General features: G+C 51.4%; 1 protein-coding gene across 1 annotated transcript; it reads left to right on the top strand.

The window, feature by feature from the left end:
• Window positions 1–1,083: 1,083 nt before the first annotated feature.
• Window positions 1,084–16,996, top strand: TTLL11 (tubulin tyrosine ligase like 11). The gene is given in 10 exon segments (XM_070955741.1): window positions 1,084–1,127; window positions 1,129–1,240; window positions 2,496–2,592; window positions 4,284–4,417; window positions 6,007–6,582; window positions 7,136–7,231; window positions 7,374–7,531; window positions 12,773–13,030; window positions 13,124–13,230; window positions 16,713–16,996. Coding segments are annotated over 10 exon segments (1,866 nt in total).
• The last annotated feature ends 82 nt before the right edge of the window (window positions 16,997–17,078 follow it).

Raw genomic sequence — 17,078 nt, 5'->3', positions numbered from 1 at the left:
CAAGGCGCGCACCTCGCTCGAGGCGCTCAAGCTCAGCCTGCGCCAACTGCGCTGGAAGGAGGTAGGCGGAGCGCAAGGCGCGCGGGCTGCTCGGGGAGCCCCGACGGCGAGAGAGCCAAGAACCTGGGCTGGCTGGGATGGGCGTGGGAGTCCCAAGGCTCCCCCCCCTCCTCGGAAGTCTTCAGGGACCCTCACCCCGCCCCCCCATCCCTCCTCCTCCTTCCCGGTGTCCGCAGAGCTGTTTGTGACATCACTGAGCGGTGCCAGAAGGGCCTTTGTGGGGCTGCAGGCCAGGCTAGGCACAGGGCTGGTGGGAGGAGGGACCGGCGCATCCCAGCAGGCCTTGGTCTCTCCCAGTCAGTGGGACTCTTTTGGGTGGGCTGCCCAGCGCCCCAATCCTCTCCTTTCCATCTTTCCTTCAATGATGACTTCCAGGGCCCCAGGCGCCCACGCAGCCTTTTCCAACCTCAATGGAGCCACAAGAAAAAGAAAAAACCGAAGCTTTATATTTGAGTGCTCCTAGACCCAAAGCAGGCAGGCTGGTTCCCCAATTTTCCTAAACTCTTTAGGAAGGGGGAAAGGGGGGAAAAAAAATCAAGGTTTGGGGCAGAATCAGAAAACCGAGCTGTAGTATCCATGTTTGGCAATGAAGAATTCGGGCCCTTTGCTAGCCAAAACTCTTTCTGTAATATTGGAGAGCAAAGCAGAAATAAATCCGGCTAAGACAGGATTTTGTGCTAACGTGATGTGAGTGATTGGCTTGCAAAAATCCCTTGCAAAGGTGTGAGCGGAAGCCAGGCTGTCTCTGTGCTAATCCCAGGGGTGGCACTTCTGAGAGGTCCCCCCAACCTCTCTGACAAATCCAAATCCTTTTTTTGCAACAAGGTGACACCTTCATTCTCCACTGGGCTTTGCAGGGTGTTATCAAGGAATTAGCATAATTAGCTCAGAGACACCCCCCCCTTTAACTCTCAGATCCATTGCTCTGTGGCCAGGAGAGGGGGCTCGTGCCTTGCGGAAGGCAATCTCTGAGCATTGCTTGCACAAAATACCCCTTGACCCTGTGTGTTACTTTGAGAAAGGATGGCCATTCATTTATTTGTACATTCACTGTGGCAATTTCCTGCATCACACTCCTCTGTTGTTTAAGCATGCCTGGAAAGGGTGAGGCTTTCAGCTTCTGTTTTTCTTTGTTAAACTCAAGCGTCTAGTCCTCATGTTTCATGTCAACACTTCATCGGTGTGTATTTATTTACTGCTGCGGGGTTATATGGATGCTGTTTTTCCTTTCTGTGTCTTGAACCATCACTCTCCAAGTCTCTCCCTTTCTTTCTGGGAATGGGTGGGTGGGTGGGTGGATGGTGTGGTATTTTTCCCACGGAAGGAAGAAGGAAAACAATCTCTGTGTACACAAGTCACAAATCAAAGAGAAGAGGAACCAAGATAAGAAAGGCCAATTCTGGCTTTTTCCTTGCCTTTCCCCGCCTCTCCTTTGTCCTCTTCTAATACTTTGAAGGCTCCCTGGGGGTGGGTTCTAGAATTAAGGAGCTGGTAGCAGGGACTGTCTGGATGGCCTTGAGGAAGGGAACTGGGTGCTCACTGGACAGCAAGTGAGTCAGGCGTCTTTCTTCCTCCCATCCTCTTAGTCCAGTTGTCCAGGCTCTATTTCCCTTTCTATAATAGCAGGTTGATAGAATTTTTTGTGTGTTCTTTGAGTTCTTTTTTGTGTGTTCTTTGAGTTCTTTTTTGTGTGTTCTTTGAGTTGCAGAACTAAGGGTTCTGTTAGCATCTTGCTCATTGTCTCAGTCTGGGAGAGGCAGTAACAATAACAGAGTTGGAGGTCATCTAGTCCAACCCCCTGCTCACGCAAGAGACCTGTACTAGGGATTTGAACCGCCGAACTGTCGACCTTTCTGATCGACAAGCTCAGTGTCTTAGCCACTTGAGCCACCTAGTCAGATGTTACCTAGATAGTCACCTAGGCAGATTGGCTGAGGTCCTGTGGAGCTGCACCCCTGCAGATAGAGGGCCCTTCACCCCACTTATCTGTTTTCCAGGCCCCCTCACCCCCCGTGCCAAGGGCAAACAGATCTTTCGCAGGTCTCCCCTACCCACCTTGCTCCCCTCCACTCGCCCCCCCCCAATCTCAAGGCATCAGGCAGTGAGTCACAGATCCCCCCCTTCTCTGTGGCTGTTGTTGTCAGTTGTGGGTGCCACCGTTCCCCATTAAGCAGCAGAGAATGAAAGCACGTGCCCAATTAGCGTGTTAATTAATTGTTTGCTCTCTCTCCCGAGCTGGCTGTTGATAAAGCTGAGGTTTTTGATGCTTTTCTTTCATTAGAAAAAGAAAGAAAAGAGAGGAGCAATGTCAGAGCAATCTCTGCAAAATATCTCCCTCTTCTGTAGACCATCTTTGCCCCAGGAATATGCCTGTGCGCCCAGGGAATTCCGGCTAAATGATCTCTTTTTGTCTCCTTCTCTTCTGCCGGGTCCAGTTTCCGTTTGGTCGCCGCTTGCCCTGCGACATCTATTGGCACGCTGTCTCCTTTCACGACAATGTCATTTATTCGGGACAAGTCAACAAATTTCCAGGTAACTGACCTGTGACAAGAACCAGGGTTGGTTTGTCTTGGCAAAAACGACGCAAAAATGCCCACCTCACCCTTGGATCCCCTCTGAAAAGTTGGATGCCTGCAGAGCTCCAATGTCCGTTGGCCTTCCTTAGCTCCCTCATCAAAAATAGGAATGTTTAATCTAGTCTGAAATAATGTAATGTTTAGTCTAGTCAAAAATAGTCTAAAAGCCAATTGCCAGCCTTTCTCTCATAACCCTTGACTTAGGTCTGTGATGAACTTCCTGCTGATCATTTTCAAGAGGGGAGAAAGTATTTCTTATAATGTTTTAAATACCAGTACAGGAAAATATCTGTAGTTCAGGGTTGAACTGTGGGGTCCTTGGTGCTCTCTGAGCTTGGCTGTTTGCTTGTAGACGTTTCATGACCCAGCTAAGTAACATTATCAGTGCTGGAAGGGAGTGGGTGAGTGCTAGGACAGAGAGCAAACCCCACTCCCTTCTAGCATTGATGATGTAACCCAGTTGGGTCATGAAACGTCTGCAAGAAAATAACCCAGCTCAGAGGGCATCAAGAGCACCTCTCAATGTTTTAAATGTCCATCGTTGAACTATGTCCCTTCTCTAAAGTCTTTTGGTTCTTGGTTTTTGTGGCGGAAGCAAATATTTTAATGGAACAAACTGAAACACTCTGGTTATATGGAGTTGATTTCTGGGTGAAAGCCATGGCCAAATAAATCACGGACTCTGTGCAGATAATAAATATTTGCTGTTACTTGATTTTGCTGAAAAACCGAGGCATCCCTCAGTGGACCAGTCCAAGCCGTCCTGTCTCTTTATTCTGCCAAGAAAGATTTCTCCGATGGGCCGTTTTCTTTTAAGCACTGAGGAATTTAACACAACCTTTCCTTGAAATTGGGGCTATTAAACTTCTTAAAGCTCCCTGATTTACCATTAATCTCTTCCTGAATCCAGCTAAGGAAGGGCCACGTTACTGGCTCATCGCTATTCCTGCCTCTGCTTTATTGTGCTATACACGGATCTATAAAAAGGCCTTCCCTGGGATCAAATTGGCAAAAAAAAAGCCGCTCCTTCCAAGTGTAATTAAATTCTGAGGCTGTTTCCTCTCCTGGCTGCAAAGTGTGAGCCACTCGGTCTGAAGAAAATCTTCAGCAGGAACCAAGTCCCATTCCTGGGTACTTTGAAAAGCTGGGGAATCTTTTAATATCTCACAGACAGATCAATAAATGAGAAATTGGGCTGGGCACATTTCCACCCTGGTGGCACAAACTTACAAAGCTCATTCTGCTGTGAAAGTTTAATCCCAGAGAAAAAAAATAGCCCTCCTACCCAATATGACATGACGGCAGGGGCTGCAGCTCCATGACAGAGAACTTTTTAACGTTCAATATGTTTAATTTGTCATCATTAAGTTGATCAGCTTAATAGATCCTCTGGGCAGGTGATAAGGTTACTTAAACAGGCAAACAATCGATAAAATAGTAAAACAGAATGAATAGGTTGGGCAGCAAGGAAGCGTCATCAAAGGCTACAGAAGCCCCAACCCATCCGGAAGGCAGAGATGGGGCTTCTCTGGGCTGGGAACGGCCCCCTGGAGCTGAGCATCTTGGCTTTCAGTGCCATCTTCTCTGGCACTTGGCTGGGCATTCTGGGCATCTGCCCTTGCCCACGCTTCCTCCTCTCCCCACCAGGCATGACCGAAATGACACGGAAGGTCAACCTGAGTCGTGCCATGAGGACAATGCAGGAGCTTTTCCCCGAAGAGTATAACTTCTACCCCCGTTCTTGGATCCTCCCGGAGGAATTTGCCATCTTTCTCACTGAGGTAGGTGGGGGCTTTTGGGCCTGGGTGCAAAGGCCTGGCTGGGAGGGGGGGCGTTTTTCACCAAGAGGGTTTAATGCCAGGGCACTGAGAGCCTGTCCAGCCTGCTCTCTTCCTCTGGGCCGTTGTAGGACCCTCACAAGCCATAGAGACCCTGTTGAACTGTTGCGTTTCCTGGAGGAAGTTTGGCAAGTGGAGAGATGCCCCCGAAAGGGGATTAAACATACGGCTGTTGGGCTCCGTTCTGGAATCGGGGCCACCTTTGCAGCTGCTGCCCAAGCAGGAAATCCTCTCTAGTTCAGAAGAACTGATGAGGTGCTTTAGGGATACCGTTCAAGAGTCTGGGCCAAGGGCAACTTCAAGAGCTGTGGACTTCAACTCCCAGAATTCCCTAGCCAGCTGGGCGGGGAATTCTGGGAGTTGAAGTCCACACGTCTTCAACTTGCTCTTCTGTCCAAACTCCACCCGTTAAAATGATCCCAAAGCCACAGCTGAGTGTGTTCCGCTCTCTGGATGTGCCCAAAGGAGAGGTTCTGGCATCTGGCATTTATGGGCAGTCTCTGCAGGGCATCCAACTTGGGGCAAATGGCCCAGGCAGCTGAACTCCCACCCCCAACCCCGCCTTCTTGGGAGCAGAGTCCACGCTCCCACCCCCACCCACCCCTCTGCAGGCTTTGATGCAGCAAGCAGCAGATGGCCAATAAAACAGCCCCACACATCTGGTCCTCCATCTGTCTTGGAGGGAAAGGCACGGCTCTGGTTAACAAACAGCAGGTGTGAGGCTGGTTTTGCAGGTGGGGAAAGGATGGGGAAGCCATTCCTGAGAAGGAGAAGATTCGGGGAGCTGCTTTGGGTGGACAATTTGTGGATTCTTCTCCTGGTCTTTAGGTGTTGTGTCGAAAGGGTGCCCAAGGGGAGGGCAGAGAAAACGTGGCTTTAAGGGATGCCCCAAAGTCCTTCTGAGTTTCTGAAGAGCTTTGCAAGCACCCCAATAATGAAGCCATGATTCTTTGAGCCAGTTCTTTGAGCCCTAATGGGGAGACAGGCAATGCTCAGAGAGTCACGTTGGACCTGAGTTGCGCTGCAAATATTAACCAAGGATCCGGGGTTTTTTAGCTTCCGAGTTTCCTTGTGCCCATATCTGCCATGGCCTCTGACTGAAGCTGGGTCTATAATTTGCAGCCAGTGTCTCTGGAGGGCATCAGGGTTGGGGGGTTTCTCTTAAAAGCTAAGATTTTGACTCTCCCCCCCCCATTCCTCTTGTGATGCTTCCACCAGGGGGCAGCACACACCAGGCGGAGAGGCCGATGGAGATTCTCAGCCCCAAAGGTGCTTTTTCCAAGAGGCAACGGGACTTTTCCTTGAAGACGTTTCGCTTCTCATCCAAGAAGCTTCTTCAGTTTGACTGAACTTCAGTCAGAACCGAAGAAGCTTCTTGGATGAGAAGCAAAACATCTTCAAGGAAGGCTAGGAAGGGGATTAAATGGGATTTGCCCCAAAGCTGATTAAAACATAAGGTTTGGGGGTGGGGGAGGGAAGGCCTGGAAGTGGGTAAAAGTTTCGTTGTCTTCCTCCTCCTGCTTCCCTGGCAGGTCAACCTGATGAAGGAGAACAATCCCAGGTGGAAACCCACCTTCATCGTGAAGCCTGACGGGGGCTGCCAGGGGGACGGGATCTACCTCGTGAAGGGCCCCACGGAGATCCGGCTGATGGGCAACCTGCAGAGCAGGCCGGCCGTGGTCCAGGAGTACATGGCCAAGCCCTTCTTGATCGACAAGCTGAAGTTTGACATCCGTTTATACGTCCTGCTCAAGTCGCTGGACCCCCTGGAGGTCTACGTGGCCAAGGACGGGCTCTGCCGCTTCTGCACGGAGCCCTACCAGGAGCCGTCGCTGAAGAATCTCCACCAGGTCTACATGCACTTGACCAACTATGCCCTCAACATCCACAGCGGGAATTTTGTCCACTCGGACAGCGGCAACACCGGCAGCAAACGGACGTTTTCCAGCATCCTGGGCAAGCTGGCTTGCAGTGGCGTCAACATCCGGAAACTTTGGTCCGATATCATTTCGTTGGTCATCAAGACCGTGATCGCCATCGTGCCCGAGCTGAAGGTCTTTTACCAGTCTGATATCCCCACGGGCAAACCGGGGCCTTCCTGCTTCCAAGTGAGTGCGGGTTGTCAAGAGAGGCCTTGCGAATCCACCGGGGGTCCAAAGTGAAGTATATGAAATATATTTTTATTTATTTACTTAACTCATCTTACCCTAGGGCAGGAGTCAGCAACCTGCGGCTCTGGAGCCGCATGTGGCTCTTTCACCTCTCTGCTGCGGCTCCCTGTCGCTCAAAATATGCGCCACAGCCGCCAATGTGCGACACCCACGGGCACATGATTTATTGAGCTTTTCTTCCCCCTGGTAGGCCAACCATGGATAAATCCAAGAAAAGAAAAGTTTCAGAAGAAAACAGAATCTTTAATTCAACGACATTTGCTAGTTTTGTGGCCGCTCAAGAAATAGTCAGGCACGGGGAGGATTCTGTGGCTCCCGGTGTTTTCTTTTCTGTGGGAAACGGGTCCAAATGGCTCTTTGAGTGCTTAAGGTTGCAGACCCCTGCCCTAGGGTAACTCTGGGTGTCTTGCGATATCAAAAAATATTGGCCTGTTCTTGGTTTCTGGGAAAGATTGGCCTCTCTCTCTCTCTCTCTCTCTCTCTTCCAAAGATTTTAGGATTTGACATCCTGCTGATGAAGAACCTGAAGCCCATTTTGCTGGAAGTCAACGCCAACCCAAGCATGAAGATCGAACACGAACAAGAGGTGGGCATCCAATCCGGCCATCCTCCGGCCTCTTTCTCTTCCTGGGAAGATGGGAGTGGACCTCCAGGCCCCCCACTGGAAGGAAAAAAGCTGACTTTTTGAGCATGCCTACTATGATCAGCTTCTCTTCTGGGTTTTTAAGGTTTCTCCAGGAGTTACGCAATACATCCCCAGTCCGGTCGATGAAGAAGTCAAGGTGGCCGTTATCCGGGACACTCTCCGATTGGTGGACCCCCACAAGAAGAAGAAGAAGCAACAGCAGGAGGAGGAGGAGGAGGAGGAGCCGGCAGAGCAGCCTTCGTAAGTGTGATCCGATTCCCAGCGGAGACTCCGGCGTGGAGCCTTCAGCACTTAAGCATTGGGGCTCCCAAAGTTTTGGGGCTGAGACCAGTGGAGAAATCCAAATTTTTTTACTACCGGTTCTGTAGGGAAAAAACTGTCCTTGTGTCTAGTTGTTCTGGTGTGCAGTGCTCTATAGCGTCGTTTTGAGGGTAGGAGTTGAAACAGTTTATGTCCAGGATGTGAGGGGTCTGTAGATATTTTCCCAGCCCTCTTTTTGACTCGTGCAGTAGACAGGTCCTCCATGGAAGGCATGTTGGTAGCCATGGTTTTTTCTGCAGTTCTAATTCTCCTCTGAAGTCTCTGTCTGTCTTGTTGGGCTGCAGAGCCAAACCAGACAGTTATAGAGGTGCAGATGACAGACTCAATCGTTCCTCTGTAGAACTGGATCAGCAGCTCCTTGGGCAGTTTGAGCTTCCTGAGTTGGCGCAGAAAGAACATTCGTGCTCTCTGGGGGCAACATAGTCGGAATGCAGTGTTGTGTCGCCCTAGCCCTTTCTTGCCCCCTAGCTGGCATGGTGCCAGGCAAGAAGGCAAAAATGTGTCAGGCTTTCCCTGGGAAGAAGAGACGGTGCCGTGCACTTTGGAAGGGACACCACCGGAATGCAGCATTATGTTACCCCGTCCTCTGCCTGCCACGTGATGTGCAAGGAGTTGCAATCAATGTCATTCACATGGGGGCAAAGATCTTCAGATGCCATACTGGCACCAGCACGTCCTTTGTTCTCCAAATTTAGGACATTCCCTAAAGCAGAGAAGCAACGAGACATTCATCTCCCAGGAGGCAAAAAGGAACCGATCCGTGTTTTTTTTTTCCCCCTCCTGTGTTTTCGAAAACTGCTGAGAAGCAAGCTGGCTGTCCTTGCAGACAAAAGCAATCACACTTAAATATTTACAACCAGCTGCCAATAGGAAGAGTCTCAGTGGTGGAGGAGAGACACACAAACAGAGGCACACAACACAACACAGCCCCTTTCAGGACTGTGGAGAATCTCCTGTGATTTATTTTCCCATCACCAATATCCGAGGCGGGAAGGCTGGCAGGAGGCTGCTGGTCCTGCTGTCAGAATTAAAGCAGCTAAATTAAGCCCATCTTTCATGTGGAATAACCTGTGGTCCTCAGGCTCGCCGGCTGCTGAACTGCAAGGCCCAGCAGGCACAGCCGAGTCTCCTGGGACTTGAATTCCCCCGGCTGGCATCAACCTTCAGCAAGGAAAAAAGATAGACTCCACCCCACAGATTTTACCAGGCAGGGGGTCAAGCTGGGCTCCCATCTCTCTGGTAGAGCAAGCAGGAGAATTGAAGGTGGTTTGCACTCCGATCTTCATTGCACGTGGGGTGTTTGGGCTATGGGAATGCATGCATTTTTATCAGGTCCGCCTGATTCGCCAGTTGCGTCCCTTTCTGGATCGGGACTTGTTACACACGGTCACTCATGCCCTCGTCACCTCCCGCCTGGACTATTGTAATGCTCTCTACATGGGGCTCCCCTTGAGGAGCACCCGGAGGCTCCAACTGGCGCAGAGTGCGGCCGCGCAGGTGGTAATGGGAGTGACATGGCGCTCCCATGTAACACCTCTCCTGCGCGAGCTGCACTGGCTCCCGGTGGTCTTCCGGGTGCGCTTCAAGGTTTTGGTTACCACCTTTAAAGCGCTCCATGGCTTAGGACCTGGTTATTTACGGGACCGCCTACTACCACCAATAGCCTCCCACCGGCCAGTACGCTCTCATAGAGAGGGACTCCTCCGGGTGCCGTCAGCCAAACAGTGTCGACTGGCGGCCCCTAGGGGGAGAGCCTTCTCTGTGGGGGCACCTACGATCTGGAATGAGCTCCCCCCGGAGATACGGAGGATCCCGGATCTGCGCTCCTTCCGCCGTGCTGTGAAGACCTTTTTATTCCATCAGGCGGGCTTGGCCTAATCTTTTCCCTCTTTTTAATATGTAAATTTTAATCTGTTTTTAAATTATTGGGGTATTTTAATTTGTCTGGGCCAAAAAGTTTAATTTGATTTTATCGGGTTTTTAAATTTTGTGTATTTATGTATTTTATTGTTGGCTGTTCACCTCCCTGAGTCCTTCGGGAGTAGGGCGGTATATAAATCAAATAAATAAAATAAAATAAAATAAATAAATGTGGAACTGCCGGAGGAAAGCATTTCCCAAAGCACCAGAAGGCAGGACAAGAAGCAACGGATGGAAACTAATCAAGGAGAAAAGCAACCTAGAACTAAGGAGGAATTCCCTGGCAGTTAGAACAATTAATCAGTGGAACATCAAGCCTCCAGAAGTTGTAGTTACTCCATCACTGGAGGCTTTCAAGAAGAGAGTGGATAGCCATGTGTCCAGAATGGTGTAGAGTCTTCTACTTGGGCAGGGGGTTGGACTAGAAGACCTCCAAGGGCCCTTCCAACTTTGTTATTCTGTTATATTCTGCTTCACCCAGAATGTGGAACTTTTAGGAGTCAATATTGCAACACTGAATTCCAGAAAGACCCTCAGAAGGTGATCTCCATCAGCCACCGTCTCTCCCACTGTTGAACTCAGTAGGTTAGTGGGCTAGAACCTTCATGTTCAAGAGCAGTTTACCTCTGGATGCAAGGAGGTTTGCTCTTGCTTTCCTAAATCTCCGTTGGGCGGTCTAGAAATCGACTTAAAACTCTCTTGGTTCTCCTCCTGCCCAATTCTTCCAGAGTTATTAGAAGAGTCGTTGGATGGAATGGTGGGCAGGGGCTCAAGGCCAGCCGGGTTTTAGAAATAGTTTGATTAAAACAAATCTTCCCCCATTTATTGCTTTCTTCTCTCTTGCTTTGCCAGGGTTTCTTTGCTTCTGCAGTTTCTCTGTCTTTGGCAGAGCTCGGATGGCCCAAAGCAAGTGATAAAACTAAAGCCGTCTTTTTGTCTTCATTTAGACACTAAAGCTGATAATGATGCCTCTACTTCTTCCATTTCAAGCGTAATTTATTCCATGGGTCTGAGTAGGGAGGGTGTGCGGGGGGCGGGGGGGGCTGCCTCTTGCCATCCGTGCAGCTGAATTATCTTGGGGCTCCTGTGGGGTCCATCAGCTCAGCCCCAGGTGATAATTTTACTCCCGGTTTGCAGCTCAGTGGGGATGGGTCAGAAACCAGGGTGGCTTCCGGTCCAGGGCATTGGCCCTTCCTGCGTGTCCGGGAGGGTCCTTCGCTAGATTAGAAGGATTTTGAAAGAGATCCATGGATCAGCTAAGGGGAGAATAATCCAGGACGTACCAGACCAGAAGGACATACTGGGCAAGTGCCAAGAACGGTGAGCCAAGCAGCTGGTTGTCTTTTGGGACGTAGATGGCATCTGCCATCTGCACACACAGCCACTGCACCAGCCTCGGCTCCTTCTGTCTGTAATCCTGATTTTCCCACAGAGTAAAGGCTCTTTACGGGAAGAGCAGGATGGAAGTTGTGGGTCTCCTCCACTAACACCTCTGAGCTAAGGCAGACTGGCTCCTTCCCCCTCCTTCCCCGAGACCTCCATCCAAAGGCATCACTTCCCTTTTTATGACATCTGCAGTTTTAACAGCCTTAAGAAATCCCGGGGGGGGGGGGAGTTGTCCAGCCTGCCTGGGGAGTGGGAGAGGTCTTCAAGTGTAAGTTAACAGGTCTGGGAGATTAAACCTCATAAACAGAAACCCCTCCCTCCGGCCTTTGGGGTAAAATTGAAATTTAGGCCATTTAGAAGTATTTTCCTTTGCTGGAAAATTTACTCTTCTACTTGGGGTGGTTTTGGGCAGGAGGACAACTAAGGACCTTCTATACCAGCAAGCCTGTTCCCTCCATCCTTCCATCGTAGCAGATATCTGGCCTCTTTGTGGTTGCCCATCATTTGCCCCCCCCTCCCCAACGTCCCATGGGGGCTGCTGAGAGGCTATGAAACGTAGGTCAATTTGATCACGGAGGAAACTCAACCTGCAAACTTCACAAGCCAAATTGCTCACATTCACCTTTGGGGAGGTCAGTTGTAACTTTAATGGTCATTCAGTGACCAGTCCTAAGTCGAGGACTGCCTATAGGCCAATAAACTCTCCCTCGTACGGAGGGCTCCAGGTTGGGTTTCCATTTTGACCTCTGTGGAGAGCCGAGAGCCTCCTGCCTGGGAAGACGGCAGCTCAGGGACGGCTTTGGGGCTCAGCCGCAGCTCTCCGGGTCCCTGGACCCTGGCTGTAAATCTCATCTTTCAGCCTTTAATTAGCAGCTGGAACTGTAGCCGAGGGAACGAAGGGAGCAGCACATTAGCATAAAGATTAAGTGCCCTGAGAAGGAACAGAAAGGATCTGGTGCAGATAGCAGGGAAGCATTAATAAATTAGTAATCATGTATAAAAGATAAGCCGTCCTTGGGATGTTGAAACGCTGGGCTCAAATTGAAATTTTTTGCTCTCTCCGAGATGACGCTTCCCAGACAGGCACCCTTTCCTTCTTCCTCCCAACCCGGTTAATAATTTCTCCAGGCTGATCCCGCCTGGATGAAAGGCGCAGAATTAGAGAAATAAACGTGTGGAAATCGGGCATTTTAAGCCAGGTCAGCCCCAGGAGGCTTCTAGCTTGCCAGTTGCATCGTGGATGCAGGACTCGACTCTGTAGAAACCTGGCATGGCCCCCTCTCCCCTTGGGGGGGTGTGTGTGTGCCAGAGGGGCTGGTCTCTGCCTCCGGTTCCGGTTCCCAGGCTTGGTGGCTTCCTTTCTTGCCAGTCTTGGTGGCTTCCTAAAATGGGGTTGCAATTTGGCAAAACCCGGAGTCTTGGAGGCTTCCTGTCTGCCACAAATGTGGAGGATGTGATTTTTGTGGGCCCTCTTGGGCCCCTCTGCCCTCCGAGTCTGGATCATGGAGGTCATTTGATACTGATTTTAACCATCAAGGTTTGGCAGGAACAGAGTCTCCAGAATTTCAGAAAGTGGTTTTTAAAAGCTGGGATTTGGTGTAAAAACAGAGCTGATGGGCACCTGGCACCATGCCTGGAGCTGCCTGCCAGTCCGCACAGGGCATTTCGTGCCCTTGGGAGACCGAGACGGGCACCCAGGAAGTCTCTATGCCTCTTCACTGGGGCTGTTGTCTTGTTTTCACTGCTGGGGTCCCATGGGGCAGAGGCTCCCCCTGGCACCTCCAGCTCCATCCACATTACTTGAACGCAGGCATCCTTTCCTGAGAGTTTGGGATCTCCCTCTTGAACCTGCAGAGCTGAACTGGTGGAACTGGCAGCCCAGGACGAGGAGAGCTTCTTCCAGGAGGAGCTGGAGAACAAGCCCGAGCTGGGGGAGAGCCCCCCGCCAGAAGCCAAGCCCCCCGCCATCTGCCTGAAAGAGGTCTTCCCCAAGTACGCCAAGCAGTTCAGCTACCTGCGGCTGGTGGAAAGGATTGCTGCCCTCTTCATCCGCTTCCTGGGGGTGAAGGGGACCACCAAGCTGGGGCCCACCGGCTTCCGGATGTTTATCAGGTGAGAGGGGAGCCTGGCGGGGGATGCTGTCCAGGCAGAGAAAATGAGGGCCCTCCATCCCATAATAGCATTCTTCTTCCTCCTCCTCCCCAGGAACAGCAAGATCAGCAACAGTGGCTTCAGCATGGCTGCGGGAGACATTCTGTACATCGACATCACCCGCCGGGGGATCGGGCCCAGCATGGACCAGCGGGAGGCTGGTGAGTCCGGCTGGACAAAGGAAGGTCCCTCTGACTGCCCCCCCCCCGTGGGAGATGGAGACCAAGCAGAGACTGGGCCCCCACCTGGCCATCCCAGGATGTGCCCCCCCCTTGGCCCCAGCAGCTGGCTGATCCAGGAGCTACTGTGCAAAGGGAAAGGGAGGCATGGAAAGGTCCGTCCTCTTGGTCTTCAAAGGGGGCACAGGTGGGGGCCACCCTTGCAATCATCTCCCATAATCCCCAGCCAGCCTTCCCAGGTCCTGGAAAGCTGGCCTTGGCTGTCTCTTTCCTTCGGACTTTGAGACTTGGACCTCCAGGTTTTCTCAACCTGGCGGTCCCTGATGCGGCACGGATTACAAAGGCCATGAGGCTGTCTGGCGGGGGGGGAAGGGGGAAAAGAGGAGGCCAGACACGGGGAACACTGGGCCAAGGAGCCTCCAGATCTCAGCCCTGGAGGGAATCACCTCGGGGTGGGGCTTGGCAGCCGCTGGGCCGGGTTAGCAGACGGGCCAAGAGTTTTTGGGTTTTGCAAGTCCTGCCGAGTGAAATTAACACGCAATTAGCGCGAGAGGAAGTGTCGTTTTTTTGCCCCCCATTTATGGCTTCGGATGAGACCCACCATCTGCTCCATTGTTCAGTCTGGATGAGCGCTTGGGGGTGTTATTTTTTTTTTTTCTTGCCGGAGTTTTGTTGGGCTTGCATCTTAAATTGCTGTGGGTGAGCAGAATCAGTTGTGGTTGTGGGATGTTGCCAGCACGGATTTGTGTGGGTGGGTGTTTTTTGTTTTGCTGACCGAAGTGACATTAAGGAAAATTTGTGGAGGAGTGCTGAGGAGGAGAATTCTCTTTTCTCCTCTGACCCCACCCGAGTGCCTTCCTCCCAACCAAAATAACTGGGGGGGGGGGGAAAATTCTTCCTCCTCTTTTGGGTTACCTGCTTTTGGCTCTCCCACCTCAATGTTCTCCGCAGGTCACTGGTCCAAGTACCAACTGGACCCTACCTGTGGAGCTTCTGAGCTCAAGTCCCTTGGCTCAGGCGTTTACACCTGCTGGGATCCTTGAGGGCTACAATACCCCCTCTACCTCTCTGCAGTAGGTAGATTTTCCCCACCCTAGGAAACTTTTGCATGTGTTATTTGATTCCTCTGGAATTAAAAGAGGGGAAAATGGATACTTACCTTTAAAACACCTGTTTGGGGGGGTGAGGAAGATAAAACTAGCGCATAGTGAGGTAGGCACAAGGTGGCATCCCTGGCCTGTCAGTGAAGCCTTTGCAAGTCTTGCAAAGAACTCCAGAGGTCAGCCCTGCCCAGACAGCAGCTGGTCATCTGTTCTGACCATCCTTCTGGGCCTGGATTCCCCCTCCTTGGGGAGCAGAGGTGGTATTCAGCAGGTTCTGACCAGTTCTGGAGAAACAGAAGCGGAAATTTTGTGTAGTTCGGAGAACCGGTAAATATCCCCTCTGACTGGCCCTGCTCCCATCTCTTCTCTGCTTCCCGAGTCCCAGCTGGTCAGGAGGAAATGGGGATTTTGCAGTATCCTTCCCCTGCCACGCCCACCAAGCCACACCCACAGAACCCGCAGTAAAAATTTTGGAATCCCACCACTGTTGGGGAGGAACTCTGCTAAACGTCCCTAAATATTACCCTGATATTTGGATAGCCAAATTGCAAAGTAAAATCCTGGTCAAAATCGTTCTCTTCCCCACTGGCCTCAGCGGGCACAATTTGCGTGGCCAGTGGGCAGTGGACAATGACCCTATCAGTGGTATATCACTGGTAATTGTTATCAGTGGTAATAATCAGGAGTGGGTCCCAAAGGGGCTTTTCCAAAAGACTTTGTTGAAGTCGTTTTGCTTCTCATCCAAGAAGCTTCTGACTGAATGGCGGGAATGAATGGATGGGTTTATATTAAGTCAGAACTGAAGAAGCTTCTTGTTTGTTTGTTTGCTTGTTTGATTAGATTTATATACCGCCCTACTCCCGAAGGACTCAGGGCGGTGAACGGGCACAGAATAAAATACATAGATACAAAAGTTAGAAACATAATTAAAACCACCGTGACCTGGAGGAGGACTGAGAGTTTCCACAGACGATCAGGAGTGTGAAGTTTTCAGTTCCTTTCGTTGCGTTCGGTTTGTGTTTCTGGCTGGTCCCCCCTACCCTTCACGTTCAAAGAGCAAACTTTAACAGTTTTTTCCATTGATCAGTTTGGAATGATTTTGTATCATCTCTGCTTTGGGGAAAGAACAAACAGAGGCTGCAGTGGGGAAAACGTCGAAGAAACGCAGAGTGTGGGAAAGAGGCTGCTGCGTCGTTGCAGGAAATGAAAAGTGATTCTTAAGATGAGGAATTCAAGCACAGCTCAGAGGCAGTCGAGCCAAAGAGCAAGGCGAAGGGAGGCGTGTTGTCCATCATCACCATGATAATAATAAAAATGATGATGATGATGATGATGACGGTGCCTGAGGCCCGGCAGTAAGAAATAATCCACAGCAGAGGGTTAAGTCCATGACAAAAGTAGCATTTGGATGGATGCACAAAATAAAAAACCGTTTGGGGGGGAAAAAGCCTTTTTGTCAAGGGGAGACCAGCCCCCCCTTTTTTTTTTCATGGGGAGGGGGGAATCCTCTCTGAGGTTTTAATACGCGATCTGGATTACCCAGAAGCGTCTCAACAGGAAGCCAGACGCGCTCCTTGCCTGTCTGGTACCCTGAGTTAATTGTCAGGTTTTATTAAAAATTGTAATGGATGGGATTTATTTTAATATCCCCCAAGCCGCTCTCTGTGCCAGACGATGGAAATGAGGCTGTGGCCAGCTCCAGGGATCCGGGTAAAAGCCCCCGTTTCCTTGCCAGAGGCAGTAACAGAGAAGAGCTTTTCCTGCGGGAAGCAGAGAGGGGGGTTTTCTAGGGATGGCAAGGGGGAGGGTCTGATTTATTTACTCCTGCCCTCTCCCTTCCAAGGAGCTGGCCAGGCCCCCTAAGAAGCCAAACTCCAACGCTTGCCCTGAGCTAAAGAGGCTTTGCCACCTTCCACAGCCCCTCTTTGCATGTCAGGACGGACGGGGAGTTCAGCAGATGGGGCCAGAGCGGTGCCAGCCGCTGCCCACCTGGCCGTGAAGGGCTCGGGCAAAGAGACAACAGCGCTACCTGAATAATCCTCTTTTTTGGGCTGGTGCCATGCCTGGGACCTGGTTAACCCATCCTGGGGACTGGCAGCCAAGCATGGGGGGGGGCAGTGCAGCTATAAGGGGGTATGGAAGTGGCAGCGGTCAGCATGCCCCAGCTGCTCAACCTGCCAGAAGCTTCCGTGCTTGGTGATGGTCCATCTTTGGTACCTTCACCTCCAATTGGGCAGAACGTCTAGCCGATGCTAGTGGCCCCACCTGGGTTGGTTGTTGGCTTCCTCAGCGTCATAAATCGAGGTGACTCAAAGCTCTGGGTGGTCTCCCTTGCTCACCTCCCCTCTTCCTCCTTCCCAGGGATGAGCCTCCAAGCCTTTGTGGAGGCCATTTGCCTCCTAGCCCAGAGGAGGTACAAGTCCCTCTCGCTTCACGAGCAGGTGGAGCTTCTCCTGGACTTCTGCGAGTACAACTTGGCCGTCCTGGATGAGAAGCGCCTGGCCTGCAGCCGAAGCCTCTCCACCACACAGGCCACCCTGGTCACCTGCCCGCAAGATGGGCTGCAGCTCAGTCCCGCCACGCCCGGCTCAGCTGCCTTCCAGAGAACCCAGAAGTTTGTCGACTGCAGGAGCTCCCAGCCCTGAAGAGGCCATGAAGGTCTCCCCGGCCTGATGCCCAGCCTGTGCCGCAGGAGGAGGAGCTGTGCCCAGCCCTCCCTTCAGAGAC

Source organism: Pituophis catenifer, unplaced genomic scaffold, assembly GCF_029215685.1.
Source record: "Pituophis catenifer annectens isolate HBS135680 unplaced genomic scaffold, rPitCat1.0.hap2 SCAF_17, whole genome shotgun sequence".
Classification (NCBI taxonomy): Eukaryota; Metazoa; Chordata; class Lepidosauria; order Squamata; family Colubridae; genus Pituophis; species Pituophis catenifer.
Note: the sequence above shows the minus strand (reverse complement) of the source record. Positions and strands in the feature narration are given on the sequence as shown.